At 50.3% G+C, this 13,460-nt stretch overlaps 3 gene segments (V, D, J or C); all 3 read left to right on the top strand.

Annotated features, from left to right (window-relative positions):
- The window catches only part of LOC136325527 (immunoglobulin lambda variable 4-3-like), a 735,727-nt gene extending 733,354 nt beyond the window's left edge, over positions 1 to 2,373 (top strand). The window contains 1 exon segment of the V gene segment in view: positions 1,889 to 2,373. Coding sequence covers positions 1,889 to 2,208 — 320 coding nt within the window.
- A 2,207-nt stretch (positions 2,374 to 4,580) lies between these two features.
- Positions 4,581 to 7,063, top strand: LOC136322474 (immunoglobulin lambda constant 1-like). The segment is given in 3 exon segments: positions 4,581 to 4,637; positions 5,245 to 5,296; positions 6,591 to 7,063. Coding segments are annotated over 3 exon segments (429 nt in total).
- A 1,495-nt stretch (positions 7,064 to 8,558) lies between these two features.
- Positions 8,559 to 10,484, top strand: LOC136322473 (immunoglobulin lambda constant 6-like). The segment is given in 2 exon segments: positions 8,559 to 8,709; positions 10,034 to 10,484. Coding segments are annotated over 2 exon segments (471 nt in total).
- Positions 10,485 to 13,460: the final 2,976 nt, after the last annotated feature.

Below are 13,460 nucleotides of genomic sequence, written 5' to 3'. Positions count from 1 at the left end.
AAAGGGGCTGGACTCTGGGTCTCCCGTGCAGCTGCAGGTGGGTCTGGGCAGGAGTGGAGGGGTGACAGGAGGTTTGTGTTCGAGGCTGTGTCACAGTGTGCTGTGTTCGGGGGAGGGACCCAGCTGACCGTCCTTGGTGAGTCCCCCCTTTTCCTTCCTCCTGGGGTTCTCTGTAAAATTAGGGTTGACTTTTCTCTCTTTTCCTGCTAGTCTGCGTCTGGAGTCTGATTTAGTGTGGCATTCTGTAATATTCACCTGTTTTGCCTGCCTATCAGTGCCCTCAGTAAGTAGTCTGTTTTGATTCTGAGGCACCTGATAGGACAGGATGGAAAGATCCCAGGGAACCCATCCTGCCCCTCCACATAGTGACCTTGAGGTCACTTTCCAGGGGACCTGTTCCCCAAGACTCTGGGAAGTGGGGCTCCCTCAGCCCTCTGAGCCTAGATAAAGTCTTGGGAGAATAGCAGGGTTCAAGGACCATGGAAGATGGGGGCTCAGCAAACGGCCAAGGGATGTGAAAAAAAGGCTGGAATCTGCTAAAATATATGTGGGTATCACTCGTGGGATAGCTAGTGAGAGGCTAGTGAGGGGCTGTGTCCTGGGGACGAGGAGAGAAGGACGAGGAAGCCAAGCACGATGTACAGCAGGGGTCCTCAAACTACGGGGCGCAGGCCACCTGCGGCCCCCTGAGGCCATGTTTCCGGCCCCCGCCGCACTTCCGGAAGGGGCACCTCTTTCCTTGGTGGTCAGTGAGAGGAGCATAGTTCCCATTGAAATACTGATCAGTTGATTGATTTAAATTTACTTGTTCTTTATTTTAAATATTGTATTTGTTCCTGTTTTGGTTTTTTTACTTTAAAATAAGATATGTGCAGTGTGCACAGGGATTTGTTCATAGTTTTTTTTAGAGTCTGGCCCTCCAACGGTCTGAGGGACAGTGAACTGGCCCCCTGTGTAAAAAGTTTGGGGACCCCTGATGTACAGGAATAAAGGGTGTGTCTCTGGTCAGACGGCCTCAGAATGCCGGTCCTTCCTCCAACTCCAGGACAGGCAGGACCCCCAGACAGGGCAGGTGTCAGGACACTCAGGCCCCAAAGGTTGCCCCAACCTTTTTACCCCTGGAAGGGAAACTTCAGAACAGATGCCCAGAATGTGGACTCTTCCAGAGACAGATATTATAAAAAAAAAAAAAAAACAGGCCCTACCAGGCAGACAGATGCCCTAGGACAGACAAATTCTGCCAATATCTGTCCTCACAGGACTGGGAGATCCCTCAGAACAGACCCAGACCCAAACCAAGAACAGAGCAGTTATGACCCAAGGAAACCCACGTTCACCCCCTGAACCCAGCCCTGTGGCTGACATCCCATCCCCACCTTTGGAGCCCATGAGTGTTCTCTGTGGGGAGGGGAGCAGAGGGCTGCAACCATGAGATTAGGGGAATGTGAGCATGAAACACCCTTCTTGAATGGAGGACAGTCGAAACCCAGAACAGACACACGTCCTGTGTGAAGACCCTGGGGAGGGCAATCAGCTGGGAGACCTCAGACAGACAGATGGCCCAGGTCTCTGAGGACAGATGAGCTGTCAAGGTGAAGGAGTCAGCACAAGGGAACAGAGGAAGGGCTGGGAGCTCATGAGGACTGTGAGCCTGAGGAAGAAACAGTAAGGGACAAGCGACCAGGACCCCCAAGTTAGGCACTGAGGTTCTCCCAACAGGAGATGAGTGTCACCTCCCATCCATGACCTGACATAAGGGACAAAAAACCAGACTGAGGTCCATTCCATCATCCTAAAGGAGCTATCCCTACATCAAGACTGAGGTAAGTACCCATCCATCAGGATGGATACTGAGCCTCTAACCTCCTGCCCGTCCTCCACCCCATAGGTCAGCCCCCATCCGCACCTTCGGTCACTCTGTTCCCGCCCTCCTCTGAGGAGCTCAGCAGCAACAAGGCCACACTGGTGTGTCTCGTCAGTGACTTCTACCCAGGCAGTGTGACCGTGGCCTGGAAGGCCAATGGCAGCCCCGTCACCCAGGGCGTGGAGACCACCAAGCCCTCCAAACAGAGCAACAACAAGTACGCAGCCAGCAGCTACCTGAGCCTGACGCCCGACAAGTGGAAATCCAGCAGCAGCTACAGCTGCCAGGTCACGCACGAGGGGAGCACCGTGGAGAAGAAACTTGTCCCCTCAGAGTGTTCTTAGGAACATAAGCCCCCCCCCATCTCCAGGGGCCCTACTCAGCCAGACACCGCATTCCACAACCTCTCACTGTAGCCCTGAGACACCTGTCCCAGTCAGCTCAGACTGGGCAGTTCTCACTCCCTCCCCCATTCTACATCCCCTTAATAAAATTCTAATCATTCATCATTTTACAATTGTGTTGTGTGCTGTGTCTGATCACATCTTTCAGCTGAGAGGTCTCTGCCCAGTGGCAAGGGAACTCCATCATTAGATCCCATTCGCCTATATTTTCCACTTACCTATTATTTCCCAGGGACCAGTGTGATCTGAGTACTCGGAAGAAGTCCTATTCATAGCATGACTTTGTCCGACAAGGCTGTCTCCTTGGATACAGTCTTTATCACCTGAGAAGGGGGAAGAGCTGAGCTCAGGGGATTGAGTCCCCCGTGCAGGGATCTCAGAGAAAAGAATACTTTCCAGGAAGGCAGCAGTAAGTCAAGGGAGGAACATGGAAGAAGAAGATCCTTGGGTCAAGACCATGTTCTTAGAAGAACAGATATTTAACTTTCTTATTCCCTCAAGGATCCTGTAGGGAGAACTATTACAAGGTGGTGAGAGTTTCGTGGTTGGCCCTTCTCCAGGGAGAACATAGAAAGCTTTTATCAATGCATTTCATAAGTATATTTCTCAAACTTCCACGGGAAATATTAGCTAAATACACTGACAAGTCCTGCAGCAGAGAAACAGTTTCAAATCAGAAAGGCTCACAAGTTCCAAGTCATCTTCATGCCCCCTACCAAGTCGGGGAGCCCTGGAATACTTGTCAAGACAGCAGTGTTCATGGTTGTTGAGAACAGGGGTGGGTCCGACACTCAAAAAAGCTATTTACATTCTGATGGGTCTGAATCAGGGTTAGACTCAAGGTGGGGATCTCTGTCATGAACAGCCAACATCAGAAGTCAGGTCAGGGAGAGAGTTTTTTAGGCTTTATTAAAAGATGGAGCAGGTAATGTCAGCCCTCAAGAATGGGAGACAAGAGACAGCCAGATGAATGACAAAGGGCGCCATCCTGGGCACAGAAGAGGCATCCAGTGATGTCTAACAGAGGCCATGTCAAATGGATTGAGGAGTAGAGTTAGGTCAGGAATGCCAAGCTCAGGGCAGTGTGTGGCCCCTGGACTATAGCAAAGTGAGGCTTTCTGGGAATTCAGCACCCCCAGACCCCCTGCATTCAGGCTCATTGGCCCCTCACTCATTGTGGCTCATCCCCCAAAATACACCGTAGCTGGTCTCAGAGATGCACTCCTTCCCAGGGTTTGAGGAAGGCCAGGTCAACCTTGCAGAGGTGTAGGCCTAGCTGTTATGTCAGTCTTCAGTGTCCTGGGATTTGGGGGTAGGGCATGAAGCTGCCTTTACTAGATCAGCTGGGCAGACAGGACAACCCAGGAACAAATCCTTCAAAGACAGGAGCTCTGGAACCACAAAGAGCCCCCACTTTGAGCCTGATTACAGCCACATCTGTCCCTAAGGAAGCCTAGGAAGTGGAAGGAAACAAGATGTCCAAGATATGGAAGTTGAAACCCCCACACCACAGGAGGGGACCACCCAGATGCTCCTTGTCTCACTGGCCCTGCTGAGCAGAGTGCTAAAATCCAGCCACTGTGAACAGAAACCACCCAAAGACTAACTCCTGTTTCTATTATAGGTATTTATCATGAACATATGAAAACACAGAATGAGACAGAGGAATAATAACCCTCACGTTCTTATCAAAGAACCCTCACGTTCTTGGTCTCAAAATCAACAATTCATTATTGATGCTGACCTGCAGCAAAATATTTGAAACAAATTCTAGACATCATATCTTTTCATCTGTAACTATTTCTCCTATGTCTTGGAAAGTTAAGAACCTAAAAAAATAACAGTGTGTCCCTAGAAACAATTGGAAGTGACTTGTGGATCAAAAGAACACAAAAAATTCAGGTGTGACCTTTTGGCAAGACTGCTTCCCAAGAGGGTGGGATACACCCCTCAAAGGCCCGACATGTTGAACTGTCACCCTTTTTGTGACATCAACTGCATCTCATGCTCAAAATTCAGTAGGAAGGACTGCGTCATTGGGACACTCAGTTCTGTCCTCCTCCTGGGAGGCTGCCACATGTCATGAAGAGAGGGCCTTGGCTGCCCATTCTTCATGCTATAGGGTGTTTCATACTCTAGTGAAAAAGGAGAAATGGAGACTCTTGCCTTTTGTCCACCACTTTACAGAATGATATTGCAGTTCCCCGCCATTCTTCAACAAAAAGAATTAATATTTGATAGTGTACAAACCCTAGCATGTCCATGCATCTGCTGTGTGAATAGGCAGCAGTTCTTCTCTAGTGATGACGGCAATGTGGCTGCAGATGATGGACATTTGTCCACTGGGAGCCTCTTCTGGTGACTCCTGGGTGCCCTGACAGGACCCCGAGAATTTCAATGGCTTTTACTTTCTGGGTACCAACATGTTTAGTGTTTATCTTTGTGCCTTTCCTGCCCGAGGCCTGAAATTGTCCATTGATCCGAGTTTCAGTTAGTGAGAGGGAGAATTTAGGACCAGGATTGGAATGCTGCTCATGTCTCCCTGTGCATAAGGCAGAGCATCAATGGACCTTTAGACCCTCCCCATTGGAGAATGGATTGCAACCCTATGATTTCACTAATCATGTTCTGTCAACCCAAAGAGAGCAGACTTTCTGCTCACTTCTATGGAACACCACTCCTTAGTGGGGGAAAAGATGCATTCCAATAAATCCATACCCAATCCTGGGGAAAGTTATGGAAAACTGAGATCCAAGACAACAACTATGTTCTATCCAGGGACTCTACTACTGAGCATATAGGGTCACCTGCCCTGTTACATGGTAAAGATGGAAGTTGGGGTGGGGGCATTAAGTGCCCCCAAGCAGAGCAGACACCAGCCTGGGGCAGTGGCCCAGGCTTCCTCCATCACAGCTGCAGGTGGGGGGCTCAGGGAGGTAGGGGGCAGGACCTCCCAGAGAGAGGTTTTTGTACGAGCCTGTGTCACAGTGTTGGGTGTTCGGCGGAGGGACCCAGCTGACCGTCCTAGGTGAGTCTCTCCTTCCCCCTTCTTCCTTACTATTCCAGAGGTTTGGGCAATTTTCTACTACTTTTGTTCTTTTTCTGGGTCTTGTCTCAGCTTGTGTACAAGATTTAATGCAGGATCCCGGCCCTTGAACTCTGACCTTTTCCCACGCCTGCTCTTCTTACTGTCTTGTCTGCCTCCACTGGTCACCATCAGTCCTTCACTTCTGACCCCAGAGGAACAGACACGATGACCTGTCAACTCTCCTATGTGTCTGTCAGGGTCTGTGTCAGGGTCAGGCTGCACTTTAGACAGGCTCTCTTCTGTTTCCCTTTCTGGGTTCCTATTGGACTGATTTATTTCTGGGGGTCACTAGAGGCCCATTTCAAGGGGAAGAGAGGATAAGGACTAGTTAGAAAGTGACCTGGAACACTCAGGGCCGAGGTTAGAGACACAGATCAGAGGTTCAGGGGACTGTAGAACTCATTATCAAGGGCTGGGAATGTCACAGGGGTGGAAGGGCTCCCCTGGGCCCTCAAAGAGCTGCCGTGCAGAACCCTGAGCTGGCCTGGACCCAGGGAACATGCAAGAGATGCGACCCAGCGGGGAGGAGAAGGTGCTTGGGGAAGGGTCAGGGAAGGACAGGGTATGAGGACATGGTGTTGCCTGGTCTCTGCAGGACAGACTTTCTTGCACAGAGAAAGGCAGAGTCTATGGTGTGAAAGCTCTGGCGATATGCCCAATCTGTGTGAACAGGGCGGGGGATACTAAACGTACAAAGAGACCCAGGACAGACAGAGAGACTTCTGTTTGATTAGCAAAGATATTACCCTGCTAGAGAAGGTTTGGTAAAGATATATTTGGGAAAAGGGAAAAATGACACCTTAACACAAAGACTCTAAGGCCCCCAGCACAGAGTATCAGGTCAGGCATGTCCATAGATTGACTTGATAGGAGGTAAGAGGGATCACATTATCTTTTCTGAGGACAAACAGACAGACTGGCAAAGACAGACCCTATCAGGAATAACAAAGAGGAAGAGCAAGGAGGGTGAGAGTCCAACCTCTGTGTGAGAGGCAGGGGTCCAAACAGGCTCAGGACAGGTGTTCAGGCTCAGGGTCTCTCAGGAAAATGGAAGGTTGTTTTAAGACCACCACAAAACGTCCTCCATGGCAAGGACCCTTGACTGAGAGTGGTTCCAAAACTAGAAGGCCTGATAGGACATCATAAACTTATCTGTACTTACTTCAAGGTTCAGGTGACAAGCTCCCACAATAGGCAACAAACCTCTGAACTCCTACTCTTCCCCCACCCACAGGTCAGCCCAAGTCCTCCCCCGTGGTCACTCTGTTCCCGCCCTCCTCTGAGGAACTCAGTAGCAACAAGGCCACACTGGTGTGTCTCGTCAGTGACTTCTACCCAGGCAGCGTGCAGGTAGCCTGGAAGGCCAATGGCAGCCCCGTCACCCAGGGCGTGGAGACCACCAAGCCCTCCAAACAGAGCAACAACAAGTACGCGGCCAGCAGCTACCTGAGCCTGACGCCCGACAAGTGGAAATCTAGCAGCAGCTACAGCTGCCAGGTCACGCACGAGGGGAGCACCGAAGTGAAGAAACTTGTCCCGTCAGAGTGTTCCTAGGACTCTGAGCCAATAACTCTCGGCCAGACACCACATTCCGCACTCCCCACTGTAGCCCTGAGACTCCTGCCCTGGTCTGCTCAGACTGGGCAGGTCTCACTCCCTCCCCACTTCTCCTTCTCCCGAATAAAGACCTGATCATCTATCATCTGACATTTCTGACGTGTGCTCTGTGTCGACCATGTCTCTGGGCTGAGGGGTGGCAGCCCCCATGGAAGGGGAAGCTCCAGCATGGAATCCTGTTCCCCAGGCCAGCCACCCACCTAACTCCCCTGGGTCCAGTGGCCTCTTTTACTGGGGAGCCATGACCCAGAGGATGAATCCTCCTGTGGGGTCAGGTCTGGACGCAGTCCTTGTCACTGGGATGGGGAAGGGCTGAGGGAAGGCTTCTGGGCACTGCTTCAGAGTCGGGGAGATAGGAGGAGGGTCCAGAGGGCAGCAGTGGGTCTGAGGTAGAAATAGGGGGAAAGAAGACCCTTGGGACGAGCCATGTTCTTAGAGGAACAAAGATTTCAGTTCTTGTTCCCTCAAGAAATCCAGTATGGAGAAACATTACAGGGTGAGGGTTTTGTTGCTGGCCTTTCACCAATGAGCCATAGAAATCTTAGAACAATGTATCCCATAGTACATTTTTGAAACTTTCACAATAAATCTAGCTAAGTAAAAACACTGACAAGTCCTGCACAGAGAGACACTGGTTTATGGATGGAGCAGGTGATGTCAGCCATCATGAGGGAAGACACGGAATGACAAAGGATACCTTCCTGGGCACTGAAAGATCACCCATGATATCCAAGGGAAGACATGTCAACGGGAATCCAGGAGTGAACCGAGGCAGAACAGAACCCCTCAGGGCAATGTGAGTGTGGCCTCAGGGCTACAGCCTGGTCAGGCTCCCCTGGTGACACGGCGCCCAGATCCCCTATCCTGGAGCTCATGCCCCACACCCACTGTGGCTCAGACCCCAGGTGCCTATAGCTGCTCTTACCTCACCCAAGAGTGTGTTTGTACTCAAATAAAAAAGGTGAAATTAAGATTCCTCCTTTTTATTTACCAAATTACAATACAATGACGTGATTCTCTTCCAAACAACCAAGGGGAAAATTAATATTTAATACCATCGTAAAGTCTAGATGTGAATATATCTACTGTGTGAATACATTGCAGTTATCCTGTAGTGATGGTGGTAATCTGGTTGCAAATGATGGAATTTATCCACTGGGAGACTCTTCAGGTGGCTCCTGGGTTCCCCAACATGATGCCAGAAGCATCAATGGCTCCTATTATAAGTGACAACAAGTTCAGTGCTTACCTTGTGCCTTTCTGCCCTAGTCCTGGAATCAACCATTGATCTGAGTTACCTTAAGTTGGATATAGTATTTAGGACCATGGTCAGGGTGCTTCTCATGTGTTTCTTTGAATAAAACAGAGTATCAATGGACTACCACCCCATCATTTGACACCAGATTCTGGGAGTGGAAGGGAAATCTCCCAAAGTCAACATAGGGGGAAGGTCATGGGAAAATGGTATCCAAGACAACAACTACATTCAGGGCCTGGGTTTTCAGGGTTCCTACTCCTGAGCACAAAGGGTCACCTGTCCTGTTACACAGGGGGTGGGAGCTAGGGTGGGGACATTAAACGCCCCATGCAGTGGTCCAGGCTTCCTCCATCACAGCTGCCGGGTGGGGGAGTGGCTCTGGGGGGTAGGGGGCAGGGGCCTCCCAGAGAGAGGTTTTTGTACGAGCCTGTGTCACAGTGTTGGGTGTTCGGCGGAGGGACCCAGCTGACCGTCCTAGGTGAGTCTCTCCTTCCCCCTCCTTCCCTGCTCTCCTACAGCTTTGGGCAATTTTCTGTTGTTTTTGTCCTTTTTCTTGTCTCAGCCTGTAACCAAGCTTTCACCCAGGATCGCAGTCTCTGGGGTCATGATTTCTTCCTCTCCTTGTTCCTACTGCCCTGCTTGTCTCCATTGGTCACCATCAGCCCTTCACCTCTGACCCCAGAGACAAAGAAATAGACAAGATGACCTGTAGACCCTTCTGTCTGTCTGCTAGAATCAGGCTGGGTCCTAGACTTGTTCTGCTCTGTCTCCCTTTATGGACTCCTGTTCAAACAGGTTTGTATCTTGGGGTCCCTTGGACCCTCGTTTCATTGGGTAAGAGGGGACTAGCAGTACTGAGGGATAAAAACATGGAGACTCTAGTGGGACCCCGAGTGCTCTGAGCCGAGTCTGGGGTCACAAGGGTTAGCTTTTCAGAAAAGCTCCTGGGGCCGTGGGACTCAAGTCCAGGGCTGGCGACCTTGCAGGGTGGAGGGGCTCCAGCAGCCTCCATGGAGCTGCCATGCGGAGGCTTCAGCCAGCCTGAGACCCACAGGACCTCACAGGAGGGAGGACAGACTGGGGCAGGGAATGCCCTGGAGGCTAAGACTTGGGAGGAGAATGGAGGACAGCAGAGAGGGAACGGGGTGACTATAGGCTCTCAGGGGACACACTCCCCAGAAGCTTGAATCTCTGAGGGAGGGAACAGGGGCAGATGCCTCAGCAGGAAATTCTTAGAATAATCAACTACCAGAGGGGAACTTCAGATCAAGTCTGCAGGTGGGAGAGACCTAAGGAAGCCAGACAGACTCTCCCTGACCATCAAATATTTCCCCCATTAGAGAGGATCAGGAGAGGCAGGTTTCAGTAGAAACAGACCCCATAGGACAAAGGCTCAGAGCAGATATGGAGGTTCACAAATGCCCCCAGACTGACCCCATGGGAGGTCAGAGCACCATCTTCTTCTCTGATAAAAGACAGAAATCCCCACACAAAGCTGTTATAATGTCAAAAGGAAGCAGAGCGGGAGAATGAACATCAGATGTCTCAGAAAAGGCCAGTATCTTGATGGCTCTCAGGACAGTAATTTGGGTGTCCAGACTCCAGTTATCACAGGAAGAAAAAGAGTTGTGTGAGGGGAAACCCAAACCGGTCTCTCTGGCGTGAGCCTCAAACCCAGAGTGGTCCCTGGACTAGGGACCCAGGTTGGGTCCTAAGGATCGTGTCCCCACATCAAAACTGAAGTAAGGAGCTCCCAGAATGGTTCTGAGACTCTGACCTCCTGCTCCTCCTTCACCCCACAGGTCAGCCCCCGTCCGTACCCTCGGTCACTCTGTTCCCGCCCTCCTCTGAGGAGCTCAGCAGCAACAAGGCCACACTGGTGTGTCTCGTCAGTGACTTCTACCCAGGCAGCGTGCAGGTGGCCTGGAAGGCCAATGGCAGCCCCGTCTCCCAGGGCGTGGAGACCACCAAGCCCTCCAAACAGAGCAACAACAAGTACGCGGCCAGCAGCTACCTGAGCCTGACGCCCGACAAGTGGAAATCCAGCAGCAGCTACAGCTGCCAGGTCACGCACGAGGGGAGCACCGTGGAGAAGAAACTTGTCCCCTCAGAGTGTTCCTAGGACCCTGAGTCCCCAACCTTTGAGGGACTCAGGATCCCCAGGAGGATCTCACTGCCCAGACACCCATCTTTTCTTCCCCAGCACCTAATCAACTGTCAATAAAATGTTCTTATTGTCAATGAGACATCATACTCTCTGCTTGGTTTTGTTTATGTACCTTGATCTAGAATTCAATTGTCCCCAAGGAAGAACACAGTCCTTTGACCTTGTGGAAAAGAATCCAGTGAAGGAGTCTTTATGTTTCCCTCACAAAGTTTTGCTCTCCCCCAGAATACCCAGAGAATGTTCCAGAGAGGAGCTGGGGCAGCACAACCCAGGAAAGTGCACTCCCCACATTTTCCCTAATCTTGCTTTTGTCTTGTGGACCATGCCCACACCCTTGGTCCCCATGGAAACCAGAGTGGTGCCTGAGCTCCCTCCCCAGAATCCTCAGTCTTCCCACTCGCACGTCTTCCATGGCTCCACTGCATCCGGGATTTCTCATCCTCCCAGTCTACAGCATTCTTCCTTCCTTAGCACCCCCACCTGCTCCTGCCTGTCACAGACACTACCACGTGCCCTGTTCCCTCCACCCTCACTGTCACTCTCAGTACAGAACTCTCGATCCCTGGACCCTGGCCACTTGTTTTCACAATGTGCCCAGAGCCACCCCTCCCACCCATGTCACGGGGGCCCCAGCTTTAATCAAGCCTCATGGGAGTTTGTGACCAGCTCTGCTCTCTTTCGGTGCCTTAGAGGCCAGCCCACCACTGACCCCATCCAAACTCTAATGTCAGAGCAGCCATGGGTGGCCAATGGGGCCACGAATTTAAAGACAAGATGTGACCCTGGGAATGAGCCATGAACATGTCTCCAAACTGACTCACCTTCTTAGGAACCTAGAATGGAACCCAAGAACCTGGAAGATCACTGTCCTACAAGCTGACAAAGGTGGGGATCTGAGCGGTCATACAGACAGGACTGCAGACACACATGTTCTCACTAACTGACCTCGCACGCACACGTAATACATACTCACACACACACTCATGCACACACAGTTGCTACTGCAAACATGGCCCCATAGATCATGTGTTCAGGACATGGGTGGCATCCAGAACCTTCTTCTGGTCCTCATCTCTGCAAATGGCACAGGCTCCATCTTCTCTGGGCTGTAAACGGGACTTCTCAATTCTTCTGCCTGACATTCCCCAAGGAGCCAGACACACAGCTCCTTCCAGGACTGTAAGTTCCTTGAAATATGATGGAACTCTCAGACATTCCCTCCAGGACTGGGGATGATGGATGGACGGTCGCCCCCAAAAAAAGTGAAGTTGCCGGTGGAGAGGGGGCCACTCCCCCTCACCCTCCCATCGGCCAGACCAGCCCCCATGACAGGGAGGCTGGTGGACTTGGGGTCTCCCATGCAGCTGCAGGTGGGCTTGGGCAGGGGTGGAGGGGTGACAGGAGGTTTGTGTTCGAGGCTGTGTCACTGTGTGCTGTGTTCAGAGGAGGGACCCAGCTGACCGTCCTCGTCCTCGTCCTCGGTGAGTTTCTCCCTTTTCCCCTCCTTTACTCAAGTGAAATTTAGGTCAGTTGTTCTCTCCTTTCTATCCAGTCTGGGCCTGGGATCTGAATCACATTGGCATTCGTGTTCTCCACATTTTTCTGCTCATCTCAGCCTCCCGTATCCTGTTTGGCTTCTGAGGCACCTGGTGGGGACAAGGTGAAAGGATTCCAGGGACCCCTTCCTGCCAGTCCTCACTGTGACTCCGAGCTTCTTCTCCAGGGGCCACTTTCTTCCAGACTCTGGGTTTGAAGGACTCATCATTTTCCCCTGAGGGGGAGTTTACTCCCACTCAGAAATACCCAGAGAATATGCAGAACAGAGGACCCACGACGGTTGTCCTGTGATCTGCTCTCTGATTACTATTCTTTTGTTTTATTTTGAGTTCTTTTTTTATTTTAATTTTATTTTGTATTGGTTTCCAGTGTACAGCTTAGTGGTTAGAGAATCCTATACTTTCCATAGTGTACCCCCAATATTTCCAGTAGCTTACCAGGCATCATACATAGTTATTGCAATATCATTGATGGTATTCCCATGCTGTGCTATTATTCCCTATGTTGTACTTAACATTCCCATGACTAATCCTTTAACTATTGATTTATACTTCTTAATCACTTCACCTCTTTTACCCATTCCCAACCTTCCTCCCCTCTGGGAACCACCAGTTCACTCTCTATCAGTCTGTTTCAGTTTTGCTTGTCTTTCCCTTTGATTCCACATAAAAGTGAATTAGTATGGTGTTTGTCTTTCTCTGACTTATTTCACTGAGCCTGATACCCTTTAGGTCCATCCATGCTGTCACAAGTGGTTAGATTTTATTCTTTTTTTTTATAGCCAAGTAATAATTCATTATGTGCATGTACCACAGCTTTTCTATTCATTCATCTCTGATGGGCACTTGGGCTGCTTCCATATCTTGGCTATTGTAAATAATGCTGCAATGAACAACAGGGTGCATATACTCTTTTGAATTAGTACTTTGGGATTCTTCAGATAAACCCCAGCAGTGGAGTCACTGAGTCATAAGGCAGTTCCATATTTAATTTTTCCAGGAAACTCCATACTGCTTTGCACAATGGCTGCACCAGTCTGCATTCCCACAAACAGTGCAGGAGGATTCCCTTTTCTCCACATCTTCGCCAATACTTGTTTGTGGATTTATTGATGATAGTCCTTCTGACAGGTGTGAGGTGATATCTCACTATGGTTTAAATATGCACCTCTCTGATAATTAGTGCTGTTGAGCATCTTCTCATATGTCTATTGACCATCTATCTGTATGTCCTCTTTGGAGATGTGTCTATTCAAGTCCCTCTGCCTTTTTTTTTTAATTCATTGTGTTGATACAGTTTTGAGTGTACCATTCAATATAACACCCTTTACACACCACATCGTGCCCTCCATGCCCCATGCAAGGTCTCTTTCCACCCCTATTTTCCCCGTTAGGCCCCCTTCCCTCTGCCCCTGCCCATCCCTTTCCCTGTTGTCTGTATATATGTGTCATGTACATATGATTTTGGCTATTCCCTTTACCTTCTTTGATCCCATCCCTTCTTTC

The sequence above is a fragment of the Saccopteryx bilineata genome, chromosome 2 (genome assembly GCF_036850765.1).
Source record: "Saccopteryx bilineata isolate mSacBil1 chromosome 2, mSacBil1_pri_phased_curated, whole genome shotgun sequence".
Lineage (NCBI taxonomy): Eukaryota > Metazoa > Chordata > Mammalia > Chiroptera > Emballonuridae > Saccopteryx > Saccopteryx bilineata.
Note: the sequence above shows the minus strand (reverse complement) of the source record. Positions and strands in the feature narration are given on the sequence as shown.